At 47.7% G+C, this 15,187-nt stretch overlaps 1 protein-coding gene across 8 annotated transcripts in view; it reads left to right on the top strand.

Moving 5' to 3' along the window:
- The window catches only part of SMARCA4 (SWI/SNF related BAF chromatin remodeling complex subunit ATPase 4), a 172,499-nt gene that overhangs the window by 135,940 nt on the left and 21,372 nt on the right, over nt 1-15,187 (top strand). For 6 of the 8 annotated variants that reach the window (XM_078784751.1, XM_068127996.2, XM_068128004.2 and 3 more), the window contains 2 exons: nt 251-478; nt 3,126-3,296. In XM_078784751.1, coding sequence (XP_078640877.1) covers nt 251-478; nt 3,126-3,296 — 399 coding nt within the window. The remainder of the gene's footprint in view (nt 1-250; nt 479-3,125; nt 3,297-15,187) is intronic. The other 2 variants (XM_078784783.1, XM_078784772.1) reach the window with 1 other exon arrangement.

The raw sequence follows: 15,187 nt of genomic DNA, 5'->3' as shown, positions 1-15,187 counted from the left end.
AAACTCAAAGTGAAATGTGACTTGAAATTAGGGGAAAAGTATCTGCAAATATATTATGTGTTTTATGTGTACGTTTGTTTTTTTGTAATTAATGTTAGCTCTTACACGAGCGTCTATCTTGTATACAAAAGGGGGGGGGGGGGGGGAATAGAAAGATTTTGTATGCTTTTCAACCTATCTTTGAATCTCACTTCATAAATGTTCTGCTAAATCATCATGTTGTTCTCTTATGTTACCTTTTCCCCTCCAGGATCTACAAGCACAAGATCGGGCACATCGTATTGGACAGCAGAATGAGGTTCGAGTGTTGAGACTTTGCACTGTCAACAGCGTCGAAGAGAAGATCTTGGCTGCAGCGAAGTTTAAGCTCAACGTCGATCAGAAGGTCATCCAAGCCGGCATGTTTGACCAGAAATCATCGAGCCATGAACGCCGTGCCTTCTTGCAGGCCATTCTGGAACACGAGGAGCAGGATGAGGTTTGGGACTTTTTTTTTCACCTCCGTCTCCAAAAGTGGATTGAGGTTACGTTTTCAGATGCATTCGTTTGCCTTCAACCGAGTATGTATGCTTTTGATTTCAGAGCACAATGTTTATTGTTTTTAGTGTTCAGAAAAAGAATGGAGGAAGAAAGTCGTATGACTAGGCTATTAAGGGAAAATAAACTCTTCCACACATACAGTCACGTGAAAAAGTAAGTACACCCCATGTAAAGTTTTGACTTTTTCAACATATTTCAACATACAGCTATTTGATCTTCATTTCAACAATATTGATAGATAAAGGTGATATAATATAACAAATATCATGAAACATTTACATTTTGTAGTCCATTGTATAATTTAAATAAACATAAATGCAAATTTCGCATGTGGAAAAAGTAAGTACACCCTTGGCTCTAATAGGTGGTATTGCCCCCTTTGGCAGAAACAACCTCAAGTAGGCGTTTCTTATAACTGTCTACCAGTCTCTGACATCGACTGGGAGAAATTTTTGCCCACTCCTCCATGCAGAATTATTTCAGCTGTGCGATGTTTGAGGGGTTTCTTGCATGCACAGTTCCTTTCAAATCGCCCCACAACATCTCGATGGGATTCAGATCCGGGCTTTGACTTGGCCATTCCAGAACCCTCCATTTCTTTCTTTTCAGCCATTCCTTGGTGGATATACTGGTATGTTTAGGGTCATTGTCATGTTGCAAGGTCCACCTTCGGTTGAGCTTCAACTTTCCGACAGATGGCCTCACATTATCCTCAAGCACCCTCTGGTACAATGAAGAATTCATAGTGGATTCTATGATGGTGAGCTGCCCAGGCCCTGATGCAGCAAAGCTGCCCCAAACCATAATATTTCCACCACCATGCTTTACAGATGGTATCAGGTTCTTGTGGTCAAATGCTGTCTTTGGTTTTCGCCAAACATGTATTCTGGTACTGTGGCCAAATAGCTCTACCTTTGACTCATCTGTCCAGAGCACATTGTTCCAGAAGTGCTGGTCTTTGCCTGGGTGTTCATTGGCAAACTTTGGTCTTGCCCTAATGTTCTTTCTGGACAGCAAAGGTTTCCTCCTGGCACACCTCCCATGTAGATCAAATTTGTGCAGCCTCTTTCTAATGGTAGACTCGTGCACGTTGACATCAACAGTGGCAAGAAATACCTGTAGGTCCCGTGATGACATTCTGGGGTTCTTAGAGACTTCTTTCAGCATCTTGCGGTCTGCTCTTGGGCTGAACTTGCTGGGGCGGCCTGGCCTGAACAAGTTGGCAGTTGTTTGGAATCTTCTCCACTTGTAGATGATCTTCCGGACAGTCAAATGATTGATTTCAAATTGTTTGGAGATCTTTTTAAATCCCTTCCCAGACTCGTAGGCGTCTATAACCTTCTTTCTGAAGGCCTCAGAGAGCTCTTTTGATCTCGGCATGGTGACGCCGCACACTTCAACAGCAAAGAGCAAACCAAACTAAATGTCTGAGGTTTAAATAAGACAGGTTCTTCCAAGATCCTCTCTAACCATGTTCTAATCATTTGCACCTGAGCTGGTGCACCTGATTCTAATTTTAGGTATTTTAAGTAGTGATAAATGTAGGGGTGTATTTACTTTTTCCACATGCGAAATTTGCATTTATGTTTATTTAAATTATACAATGGACTACAAAATGTAAATGTTTCATGATATTTGTTATATTATATCACCTTTATCTATCAATATTGTTGAAATGAAGATCAAATAGCTGTATGTTGAAATATGTTGAAAAAGTCAAAACTTTAGATGGGGTGTCCTTACTTTTTCACGTGACTGTCGCGTCGTTGATATCCAACTGAGTGCTTGTGATAGTTTAATTTTTTGTCAGAGTGGCTCAAAGCCAAATTATCTTGGTGTGAAGCCATTGTTCATACTGTTCAGTAAAATGTTTGACAGAATTTGACTGAACACTGCAAGCGCTAATGTCTATATACAAGCGTCGGTCATTGTGCAACATCACATTTGCCAAATTAAAAGCTGTGAAGGAGGTTTATCAGGCCAAACTCGAATTGATGTCACCAATGAATTCACCCATTTTCTTCTTACCTCACCTAGTGCCCCACCTGGTTTACAGACAGGACAAAACAGATATCACTTTCCTACCGGTAGTTATGTCAACTCTGCCGCCCCGCAGGACAACTTCTTCTGACGGGTCTCTATTACAATATTTTTCTGAGCTACTTGAACACATGGACCACCTAATTTATCATCTACCTATTATGTACCCCTCCAGCGTAACAATATTTTTCAGTGTAATTACAGCAACTAATTTTTCTATATTTTTGTTTTAAATACTGTGTTTCTAATATTCTCATTGGCAACTGATTTACTTGACCACACATGTCCCATAATTGGTGTTTTTTCTGGTGCTTTAAAATTTGAGGTCTGTCACACTACTGCGCCAACCAAAAAATAAATAATTCCTTTTTGAGGCCTGCCATTATTTTACTTTTAAATTGGCAACTTTTGGGGCCCAATCTAGATCTGTGCTCAGAACTAAATATATCGAGGGAGAAAGTCATCTTCCTGTAATGTGAATGCATGCGTGGGAATTCTGTGCTCTTACTACATATGGCCTCTTCTCCTCCTCTTCACCTGCTAAGCACTTGGACTGTGAGCCATCGCCGACAGGCGAAGGCGCAAAGGGGGCCTGCCCAAAAAAGTCTGATGCGGCAATAAGTGGTAGCTTCCGTCACGAGGAAGATGAAGTACCAGATGACGAGACCGTGAACCAAATGATTGCACGGAGTGAAGAGGAGTTTGAGAAGTTCATGGTGAGTTGATGATGATCGGGCGCTGCTCATCTCGCCCTGGTCACACCAGCAAAAGATGAGACACAACCTGGAGGTCTGTTTTTGTTGTTTATTTCCATGATTTGTTTTGGGGAAGGGGTTGCTTTGGTGGAAGAGTACTTGCCTTTTTCTTTTTTCAATTTGGTTTTGAATATTGGATGGTGCACTACCATCTGCTTAATTAAGAGCGAGCTCAGAATCCACGTACAATCATAGATATTCCAAGCAAAACAATCTTCCTGGAGAAATGTTACAGCATGAGCTGGCATTAATAGTGGTATATATATATATATATATATATTGTTACGGATCTCACCGTCAGCCATTTTTCCCCTTACCAAGGGGGGATTAATCCCCTTGTCTGTGACTGACCGACGTGAGTCCTGAAGCTGCCCAGCTCCCTCCAGAGAGGCAGGTGAGCAACCTCGTTCGAGACCGCGGACAAGATGTTATTTGCCAAGCGGATTAGCAGCCGCGGCTCGAACCATTAGCAATATTACACCCGATCCTAAACGTTGGCCAAATCGTGCCACAGGTATTCAATGGGGAAATCACTAAAACGAAACGGATGTAAAGGAAAGAAGGCAAGGTAGGAAGAACAGGGATTTATTACTAACTATTATGTACAAGACCAAAGAAACCAAGGAAGAAGGAAGAATACGAAAATAAAGACAGAAGGAGAAGAAGACACAGTGCAATTATTAACTTATACAAGCTTACTTATACCCAGGGACAAGACACACAAAACAAACTTACGTACACAAAAGGATGGAAAGGCAGGGATGGTACGGGTCGGCAGAGGAGGGTCCAGGTAGATGGTGGCGTCGAGGTTTGGCTCCAAGCTCACGCTTTGGTCCACGCTTGTGGGTTTGAGGCGAAACCCGGCACACAGCCCCGCTTCGGGCTGGCAGCGAGGAGCCGGCAGCTCCACGTATTTGGTTTCACACCGGCAGCTGTCTCACGCGTCCTCCGCCTCCTGCGTCTCCGACGCTCTTTTACTACTCCGCAGAATCTGCCTCTGGTCCAGCGCAACTCCCTCAAAACCCTCTCTCAGCTTCTCCTCAACTGGACTCTTACGCACTTCCCTCGAAAAGGCTTGCGCGGGCGCTTTTATATCGCGCTCTTAGATCAAGCCGCGCCACGCCCGTGATGGTATCTCACCAGCCCTGATTGGCTGGTGGGGGCTCGCTGGCTCCACCTTCTGATGACGAGGGGCGGGCAACGCCCTTGTTCGTGGGCTTGACCGCGTGCGTAATGGAGTATGGGGCGATGATGATGCCAATAACCCCACCCAAAGTTACTGGCACTTTGAAGAGGCCATGGGGGTGTCAGAGGGATCTATCTTATTTCAATTCGGTGCAATGCAGGGTCAACTAGTGGGAAACAGAGCATTAAACTACATAGAATAAGAAATAACTATAGAGAAGGGCTTATGATTTTCTACGTGCATGCGATGGATTAACTAAGGGGACGACCTTTGACCTTTACACAACGGAGGTATTTACAAGGATCATTACATTTACACAGGGTGATATTTACAACAATTACAGGATTCTCAAATCCGTTACACTGCACCCTCATCCTCCAGGCACGTCCCGGGCCTATAAAACTTAAGTTAGTGTGGCACGTAGGTGTAATTCCCTCGACAATTAACCTGACCCTGAGTGCGACAGTTTTAAAACACAAATAAGTATGTCCTTCTGCTGCATTGCACCCTACCTAACAGATTCACGCCCACAGGATAACCGAATTGCGGAATTAATTCTCAAACTATACATGTACGGTGGGGAGCATTATTTACAAGTGACGCTGATTGTATTTACACTGCAAACCAGGACCTGTGATTGTTCTTTTGGGGGGGGGGAGACAGCCTGCGCTGCATCGACGCACCAGCACCAACAAAGAGCACCATAAAGCACCAAAACGCACCGGAGTGCACAGTCACCATAGTTAAAAAAAAAACCCCTGCTGGTGGTCTTGCTCTTCGGCTCCCTCTGCTGGCCGTTGTTCTTCCAGATGTTGTCAACTTCGTCTTCTTGGTTGCGGCCTATTTGGACATAATGATAAAAAGCACAGAACGTGTCCATTTTTATTTATGGCCCACAGGGGCCGACTATGGGTGGTTCACCTGTGGGCTTGGTGCCACCTCACCGGGTCCGCAAGCAAGATCTTGGGCCATCGTGGCCGGTTCCAGCAGAGGGGCCATGCCCCAACCCGTGGGGTCCATGAGGGGTGCTCAGCCACAGACATGTGGTCCATAATTGGTGCGTGGATGCAGGCAGCTGGTTGCGAGGATTCGGGCACACCGACGTGGCCCCCCCCCCCCCCCGCACGCTCCCCTTAGTGCCCAGAGAGCACGATCCATGGGTCGGGGAAGGAAGACAGATAGGGCAGGTTAGCGAGGGGTAAGGGCGCAAGGGTACACATCAAACAAGGCAATGCAGAATGAGGGGTGCATGGGAGCGTGCTGAGAAAGTTTCGTCCCTACGTACGCCCCCCACGTGACCTACACTGCCCCCCCTTGCCCCTCCCCGTATTTACAAAAACCTACACATTTACAAATCCGTCACTACGTCTCGTCCTCCCTATATTTCCCCTATACCAAATTCGTCACAATCCCACTAATCCAAATTTGCCATCACCAATTCATCATCAATCCTCATAAGGAGGGAGAGATGGAACATCAGCACAATGTCACACCCACGTCATGATGCGTCTCACATTCCAAACATTTGCACAAAAAAACAAAACAATAACATGGCATGGTGTGGCGTTCTGTCACCTCAGGTGAGTGGATGTAGATGGTGCGAGGAGATTTCAATCCTATCTTCCTTCTAAATGACTTTAACACACTTTACACTACCTGAGGTCTTTCCCTGCCAATCCATTGGCCATCTTACTCTATGCGGTTTTAAGAACCAAATTCCCATTGACCAAACTGTGGTGCTTCATCAATTTGGGGTCTCACTCCCCCGATTCAACTCCCTGTGCCTTTGCACAATTTCAGGACTGGGTCGTGTGGCTCTCCCAGCAGGTCTACCCACCTACACACCTCCACCACTGCAGTTGCCTCCGAGCTTACCTGCTCCTTACCCTAACCTATCTACCTGGGGAAGGCCCTCTGGCGCTCTCCCCTCTCGGTGCCCTCTCTGGCACTGGGCTACCTGGGTCCGTCCTCTGGATCCTCGGGCCCCATCCACAACTCTAACGGCTCCCAGAGCCCACCTGCGGCCTCACCTGGCCGACATCCTAACAGTGGCGGAGTGCCCATTTAACTACACACACTAACAGGCCACACGCCCAGCCATTTCCACGACACTAATGCACCCATCCAAACACCATTCTTCCACACGCACCACAGATGCCAATATCCAACCACAATTTACCTACTCCCTCTACCTAACTCTTAAACTACCCTCCCCGGGTATTCGTGATGGGGTCCATCCTCCCCATCCACTCCCTTCGCACCAACCACTCCACTCCACATTTTCCACCATACTCACTCCACACCATCCATTCCATACTCCATATATTCCAGACCATTTATTCCAAAAAACCATGCTCACCTCTATTTGCACACCTGTACCATCACTCCTGGTGCTTCCTGCACCCTCCTTCCTCCAGGACCATTTGCTCAACACAACACTCAATCACTATTACTCACTCATACACTGCTCCATACACCTGTTCATTTCTCAAATACGGCATCATCTGATCTACCTGGTTTCCTTCTAACTTGGTGCTCCCCGTCTTCCCTTTAAACTAAGCACATCCCACGTCATTAACAACCATTCTAACCTCTCTATGTCCCCGACTACCTGTCCAATGTAGCTACTTACCTCTACCGTTACCTATGGTCATCTCTAGGTCCCTATACATTATCCAAACCCTCCCTCGGCGAGCTTACACTGCCATAAACCCCATAGCTAGTGCTCATGTGCCCCGTTTGTTGTGAGGGATGGTGGATTTGCCATCCCACCACATCGGGCATCTCCCACTATTAATTTGGCCCATCCAATTTCCTGCAAATCAAAATTTGCCAATCAGTTTACCAATCAGTTGCCAATCATCAAATTTTTGCCAATCACTTCTGCCAATCCTATTCACTATTCCAAAATTTCGAATCCAAAACACTATCATCATCACAGTCCACTATATCTGAGCCTCGGTGCGTCGTTACATCATTAAAACTCGGCTTCGCAAAGCCGAGCAATGAATTCGGGTGGTTTGTTTGCCTGCAGGTTGAATCCGTCCGGCATTCGGTTCAGGGGAGGCGGTTTGGTCGGGCCGAGATTCCACGCACCATCTCGGCGTGGATCCTTGCGGTCTCCAGCCCGATGGTTCAATCTCGCCCGGTCGGAACCCCGCCCCCGCCAGGGGGCACCGCTCTGCTTCCTCTTACCTGCCCTTGAACCGGACCGGTCGCCTTGCCCGGCGAGGCCCGGACTCGACCGTGCGGGGCGGGGCCAGGCCCGAATCGGCAACGACGCTTCGAAGAGAAGCGATGCAGCACCGACCCGCGCCGGGCCTCGCATCCAACAAAACGCACCGCGCCCCGAGTGCTCGCATCGGCTATCCGTCGCCCTAAACGCTGCCCCGGTCAACGTCGATGCCTCCTCTGCATGCTCACACCACGTGTTCCGTTTGTTGCTCATACATCCCATGCTCTTCGTCAATTCCACCACCGTACTCCCTGTTACACACCACACCTCTCGCGCACACTCGTCGTTCGCACACTTCGTTCCACACCTCCTCCGTTACGTCCTCCGTAACACTCACCATGGGCGTGCACTCTCGCATCCACCCACTCACGCGCTTCAATGGGCTCTCCCACACCCGCGCCACAACCACCTCAGGTGTGCTTCCTCGCACACTCATCCAAAGCGTGCATCCTCGCACCCGCTCCTCGGTCACATCCTCTGTGACAACCATGGGTGTGCACTCTTTTTCACACCCGATCACGCGCTTCCATGTGCCCTCTCGCACCTGCGCCACTACCAACTCAGGTGTACACTCTCGCACACATTCCACCACCACCTTACTCTCCGTGTCACACTCCGTACATTCCGACATGCATTCTCGCTCGCACTCGGTTTCACACTCGCGCTCTGATGTGCCCTCTCGCACCTGCGCCACCACCAACTCACTCTTCGTGTCACACTCCGTACACTCCGACGTGCATTCTCGCTCGCACTCGGTTTCACACTCGCGCTCCGATGTGCCCTCTCGCACCTGCGCCACCACCAACTCACTCTCCGTGTCACACTCCGTACACCCCGACGTGCATTCTTGCTCGCACTCGGTTTCACACTCGTGCTCCGATGTGCCCTCTCGCACCTGCGCCACCACCAACTTACTCTCCGTGTCACACTCCGTACACCCCGACGTGCATTCTCGCTCGCACTCGGTTTCACACTCGCGCTCCGATGTCCCCTCTCGCACCTGCGCCACCACCAACTCACTCTCCGTGTCACACTCCGTACACCCCAATGTGCATTCTCGCTCGCACTCGGTTTCACACTCGCGCTCTGATGTGCCCTCTCGCACCTGCGCCACCACCAACTCACTCGCCGTGTCACACTCCGTACACCCCGACGTGCATTCTCGCTCGCACTCGGTTTCACTCCCATACTCTGTCGTGCATTCATTCTCCGACGCACACTTTTTTTCCACAAGCGCGCCATTCCCACTCACACAGCGCACCACGGACCCTCCACCAACGCCCGGGTGCTTTCTCGATCCCAAGCGCGCGAAAATTATTTTGTCGCCAAACATCCTTCTACAAAATCTCCCCGCACAATATACAGCACGACTCACCTTCGGGGTTCTTCTTCCTCCCTGCACCAACACCACCTGCAAACTTTCATTGGTGTTATTAAGCACAGCATCGTGATGTGAGCAGGGACTTTGCACATTTTCCATCTTTCCCTGCCGCGAGTGCTTTTCTCAGTCCCCGGTCTCTCCAATTTCAATTCCCACTACTTCTTTTTCTTTATTCACCTCGACGACCGCTGGCTTGATTAAAATTCCCTCTTCCACCTCAGCGGTCGCCGGCTTCCCCAAACCCCTGGTCGCGATTTCTACCCCGGTCCAATTACCTGTGCTTTTCTCCACTTCGCTCAACCAGCGCTTCTCAACCCGCTTTACCTCGTCGTGTACCCCTGGAACCTGCTCGCCCAACCCATACGCCGATTTTATGGTTTCCAGTACTTGCGCCAAAAAGCTATGCAGGTCCACAACCCCTACTTGCGCAGCGGGCGTGGCCCTCGCTGCCATGTGCGAGGCGCCATTTTGTGCCCCTCCCACCTCATGCGAGGCGCCGCCATCTCGTGTGTCTGAAACCTCCGCGACCACATCCTCATTGCTCTCCTCCTCCATTATTACTCCCACCTCCTCCATGGGGTCCTGGATCGACTCTACCCCCCCCCCCCCCCCATTCTAACTCACCCACCGGCATTCGGTCGCCTTGACTATCCATGGCACGATTTTTTAAATTTGGATGTTTTAATAAAATTTTGGCCATTCGTAATTTTGAGTGTGCTAAGCGCACTTCAAGTCCGAATCTCGCTCCTGACACCAATTGTTGCGGATCTCACCATCGGCCCTTTTTCCCCTTACCAAGGGGGGATTAATCCCCTTGTCTGCGACTGACCGACGTGAGTCCTGAAGCTGCCCAGCTCCCTCCAGAGAGGCAGGTGAGCAACCTCGTTCGAGACCGCGAACAAGATGTTATTTGCCGAGCGGATTAGCAGCCGCGGCTCGAACCATTAGCAATACTACACCCGATCCTAAACGTTGGCCAAATCGTGCCACAGGTATTCAATGGGGAAATCACTAAAACGAAACGGATGTAAAGGAAAGAAGGCAAGGTAGAAAGAACAGGGATATATTACTAACTATTATGTACAAGACCAAAGAAACCAAGGAAGAAGGAAGAATACGAAAATAAAGACAGAAGGAGAGAAGACACAATGCAATTATTAACTTATACAAGCTTACTTATACCCAGGGACAAGACACACAAAACAAACTCACGTACACAAAAGGATGGAAAGGCAGGGATGGTACGGGTCGGCAGAGGAGGGTCCAGGTAGATGGTGGCGTCGAGGTTCGGCTCCAAGCTCGCGCTTTGGTCCACGCTTGTGGGTTTGAGGCGAAACCCGGCACACAGCCCCGCTTCGGGCTGGCAGCGAGGAGCCGGCAGCTCCACGTATTCGGTTTCACACCGGCAGCTGTCTCACGCGTCCTCCGCCTCCTGCGTCTCCGACGCTCTTTTACTACTCCGCAGAATCTGCCTCTGGTCCAGCGCACCTCCCTCAAAACCCTCTCTCAGCTTCTCCTCAACTGGACTCTTACGCACTTCCCTCGAAAAGGCTTGCGCGGGCGCTTTTATATCGCGCTCTTAGATCAATCCGCGCCACGCCCGTGATGGTATCTCACCAGCCCTGATTGGCTGGTGGGGGCTCGCTGGCTCCACCTTCTGATGACGAGGGGCGGGCAACGCCCTTGTTCATCGGCTTGACCGCGTGCGTAATGGAGTTTGGGGCGATGGTGATGCCAATAACCCCACCCAAAGTTACTGGCACTTTGAAGAGGCCATTGGGGTGTCGGAGGGATCTATCTTATTTCAATTCGGTGCAATGCAGGGTCAACTAGTGGGAAACAGAGCCTTAAACTACATAGAATAAGAAATAACTATAGAGAAGGGCTTATGATTTTCTACGTGCATGCGATGGATTAACTAAGGGGACGACCTTTGACCTTTACACAACGGAGGTATTTACAAGGATCATTACATTTACGCAGGGTGATATTTACAACAATTACAGGATTCTCAAATCCGTTACAATATTGATGTACCCTACTACCGCAATTTTACATGGTGGTTATGTATGTAGTGCAGCATCCTCTTGTTCAACATTACATTACATTGTAAAGTCCTTACATCCTTACATTACATCCTTACATTGTAAAGAAACATGAACAATGCAGCGCAAGATCGTTTTTACTTTTTAACAATCAATTTAGCATGATGCCTCTTGTCGATGCAAGCCAAGTGCAGGCAGGACCTGCAACTGTTAAACATACCTGTAGATGCCCCTAATATTTGCTGGAATGCAGGAAAATTAGAAAATAGGATCAGCTGTCAAAATCGCATAATGTATGGTGGACAAATCTCTTACTCTGGCCTGTGTAGATCTGGACTTGTTTGTACTTTTACTTGTGTGCACTTTAAGACTGAGAGCCAGGCCGTTTCTTTCTAGAGCTAAATAGCCTCCAAATTGCTGTGCATTGTACAATGCACTTAAAAATTATACCAGGATGCTTAGACAAGCCCCCTATGTTTGCAATATATTTACATCCATGTAATAACACGAAGCAAAGACTAACGCACGAATATTATCAGACAAGTGTTTGCCAGGTGGCAAAGCAATGTAGTCATGCCACCGAACCCAGGAAAATTGGGATAATATAGTCACTTGTTTGGTCTGTAGTATGGTCAGGTCTTGTAGTATGGTCAGGTTGTCGTTGTCTAAACAGACACCCCTCACTGGCTCTGCTAGTGGGGAGGGTGACTGTGACACCCTGCCAGGACTAAAAACAACACCTGCCAAAGGGCGCATGAGCTCCCCAAAGGAGCCAATGGCCATCGAGTAAGAAGGTGGTTCTCCTAAAAACCGGACTGGTTTGAGTCATACCAACGACTTTAAAAATGGTACGTGCTGCTTCCTTGCTTGACGTTCAGCGTTTGAAAGGATCGAGCATGGACACTCACCATCGGTTGACATGCATAGGGAGGAGGAAATTCCTCCCGAGGAAACACCGCGCTGAGTGCGGTGAGAAAAGCGGCGTTATTGTTAAGACGTTGCTGCTACCGAGTATCCCAGGAAGTGACAGCAGTGACGGCACTTCCCCCAAGCTCAGGAACTGTGTTAAGTGTTTGTCTCATTAGTATATCTGTGTCCATGTGTGTGTGTGTGTGCGTGTGCGTGCGTGCGTGTGTGTGTGTGTGTGTGTGTGTGTGTGTGTGTGTGTGTGTGTGTGTGTGTGTGTGTGTGTGTGTGTGTGTGCACGCACGATTGTATGATGAATCGCTCTGTCACCTATACACTGCTTAGGTTCAATTTTTTGGTCTGATCAAAAAAAATAATTCCTGTAGGTCAATTGGAGTAATTTGAAGCAACTTTTACTTTTTTTTTTTCTCTCCGAGGAGCATTTCTGTGTTTCAATGTGGGACAAACATCATTAGCCTATTTTATATATAGAATATATATATATATGTATATATATTGCACACATATTTTTCTTGCCCTGGAATAGACTGTGCCCAATTGATGACGTCATTGGTCACGTGGTTCGGCCGCGGTCTTGGAAAAACCGAAAAACTTTGCACCTCTATATCTCTGAAAGTGCTGAATAGAAAAAATTGAGACATGGCTCATTGTAAAGAACTCTCCATGGGGAATAAAATATGTTAATGATGACATCATCGGTCACGTGGTTCGGCCGCCATCTTGGAAAAATCGAAAAACTTTGCACCTCTACATCTCCGAACGTGCTGAATTGAAAAAATTGAGACATGGCTCATTGTAAAGAACTCTCCATGGGGAATAAAATATGTTTATGATGATGTTAAGGGCCTCCATTATGACGTCATAATTTGACAAGTACAAAAGCTTCATCCGATCAAGATGAAATTTCTTGATCATAATCTAGGAATAAATTAGTGGAGAAAAAAAATATATTGATGACGTCATCTGTCACGTGGTTCGGCCGCCATATTTGTTTTAACACAAAAGCCTTAAAAACTAGTGAAAATACATCCTGGCGAGGGTTTGCTATCTCTGATTGCTCTTTCTTGTTAGTTACTTGCAAAATCAAAGATTTTTCAAGTATATTGGTCGGTTGCGTTTGTTATTCTGCCTGTTTGTCTGTTTGTTTGTCACCGGCCTACAGGTCACAATTCTAAACCGATCGTCACGAAACCTCACCATGTTGTAGAGGTCGTCACAATTGAGAAGCCTATTGATTTTGAGGTCAAATGTCATCTGAAGGTCGAATTTATAAAATCGCCATTTTAAATCCGATTGACTTGAAAATTGAACACCATTTGTATATTGTCACTAAATTGGGAAACCAACTATTTTTGAGGTCAAAATGTCAAAGGTCAACTCAAGGTTAGATTTCCAAAATCATCAATTTTCATCTGCAAAACCATCAATTTTCAACCGATCGACTTGAAAATAGAACAGCATTTGCATATTGCCTCAATGAATTGGGAAACGTACTATTTTTGAGGTCAAAAGGTCAAGTTGTCATAGGTCAAGGTCATGTCATCTTCAGTTGTCATACCCTTCCTCCCGTCCATGGTACACGGAATCTTGTGGTGAGGCTGTTGCCCAGAAACAACTTGCTTTCGTCTCCTGGAAAGCAAATCCAACGGAAGGAAATCTCATTTCCTTTCACAAAGCCCGAAACAAGTGTGTGTCCACCCTCAGGAGAGCCAGGAAACAATATCTCTCCGTTCTCAAGACCGAACTCTCCTATCTGTCTCCCTCTTCCAAATCCTGGTGGTGTCTGGTCAAATCTATTTCTGGTGTTTTTTCCCCCTCCATCCCCTCCCTCACCTAAAACGGCTACACGGCTGACTCCGCACGTGAAAAAGCTGAATGCCTCAACTCTGTGTTTGCCTCTAAATCTTGTGTCCCAAACCCATCCCTCTCTGTACCCACTGTACCCAGTCGTACCCAGCTGCTCCTGGACTCTGTGTCCTTTCCTCCTGACAAGGTGGAAACGTTTCTGTCAACCCTCGACTCTGATTCTGCAACTGGTCCTGACGGCATCAGCCCACGGGTCCAAAAATCATGTTCTTCCGCTCTTTCACTCCCTCTCTCTGTTCTCTTCACCCTCTCTTTTGCTCAAGGTCATCTGCCATCTGCTTGGAAATCAGCCAACATCACCGCTTTGCACAAAAAAGGTGCAAAAACAGATCCTAGCAACTACAGACCAATCAGCCTTCTCCCAATTATCAGCAAAGTCATGGAATCCATCATTGCTTCAGATATGAAATCTTTCCTCTTCTCCAATGACTTGATCTCTGACCATCAATTTGGTTTCAGACCTGGTCACTCTACTCTGGACATGCTGCTTCTGCTTTCTCAACAATGGATGGAGGTCCTCAACGCCAAACAGGAAATTAGAGCTGTCTCCCTTGACATTTCACGTGCCTTCGATAGGGTCTGGCACCATGCTCTGCTCACCAAACTCTCCTCCTTTGGTATCCATGGAAATCTCCACGCATGGCTGGCGGACTTCCTCTCTAGTCGTAGTCAATGTGTGGCCCTGAATGGGTTTCTCTCATCTCCTCTTCCTGTTCAGGCTGGAGTTCTCCAAGGCAGTGTTCTGGGCCCTGTGCTTTTTCTGGTCTTCATCAATGATCTCTCTGACTCTCTTGAAAATCCTCTCTATCTCTTTGCTGACGACTCTACTCTCTGTCGCTCCATTCCTCATCCCTCAGATCGGCAGTCTGCAGCCTCCTCACTCTCTGCAGGCCTGGACAAAATCACAGTCTGGGCAAACAAGTGGAACATGTCTTTCAATATTGACAAATCTCACACTCTTACGATGTCTCTCTGAAAAGACCGACTGGACAACCCTCCCATCCACTTTCTGAATAATCCTCTCCAAGAAGTTCTGTCACTCAAGCTTTTGGGTCTCACTATCTGCCATGATCTTTCCTGGGAAAACCACATTTCAAATCTGGCCTCCAAAGCCAGTCGCCGACTGGGCATCCTCCGTCGTGCGAAGTCCTTCCTTGGCACACCTGAGCTCCTCACCACTTACAAGGCTTTCATCCGCAGCTCTATGGAATA

This window comes from Myxine glutinosa, chromosome 1 (genome assembly GCF_964187855.1).
Source record: "Myxine glutinosa chromosome 1, kmMyxGlut1.1, whole genome shotgun sequence".
NCBI lineage: Eukaryota > Metazoa > Chordata > Myxini > Myxiniformes > Myxinidae > Myxine > Myxine glutinosa.
The sequence above is the reverse complement of the archived record's forward strand: the minus strand, read 5'-3'. Positions and strand labels throughout refer to the sequence as shown.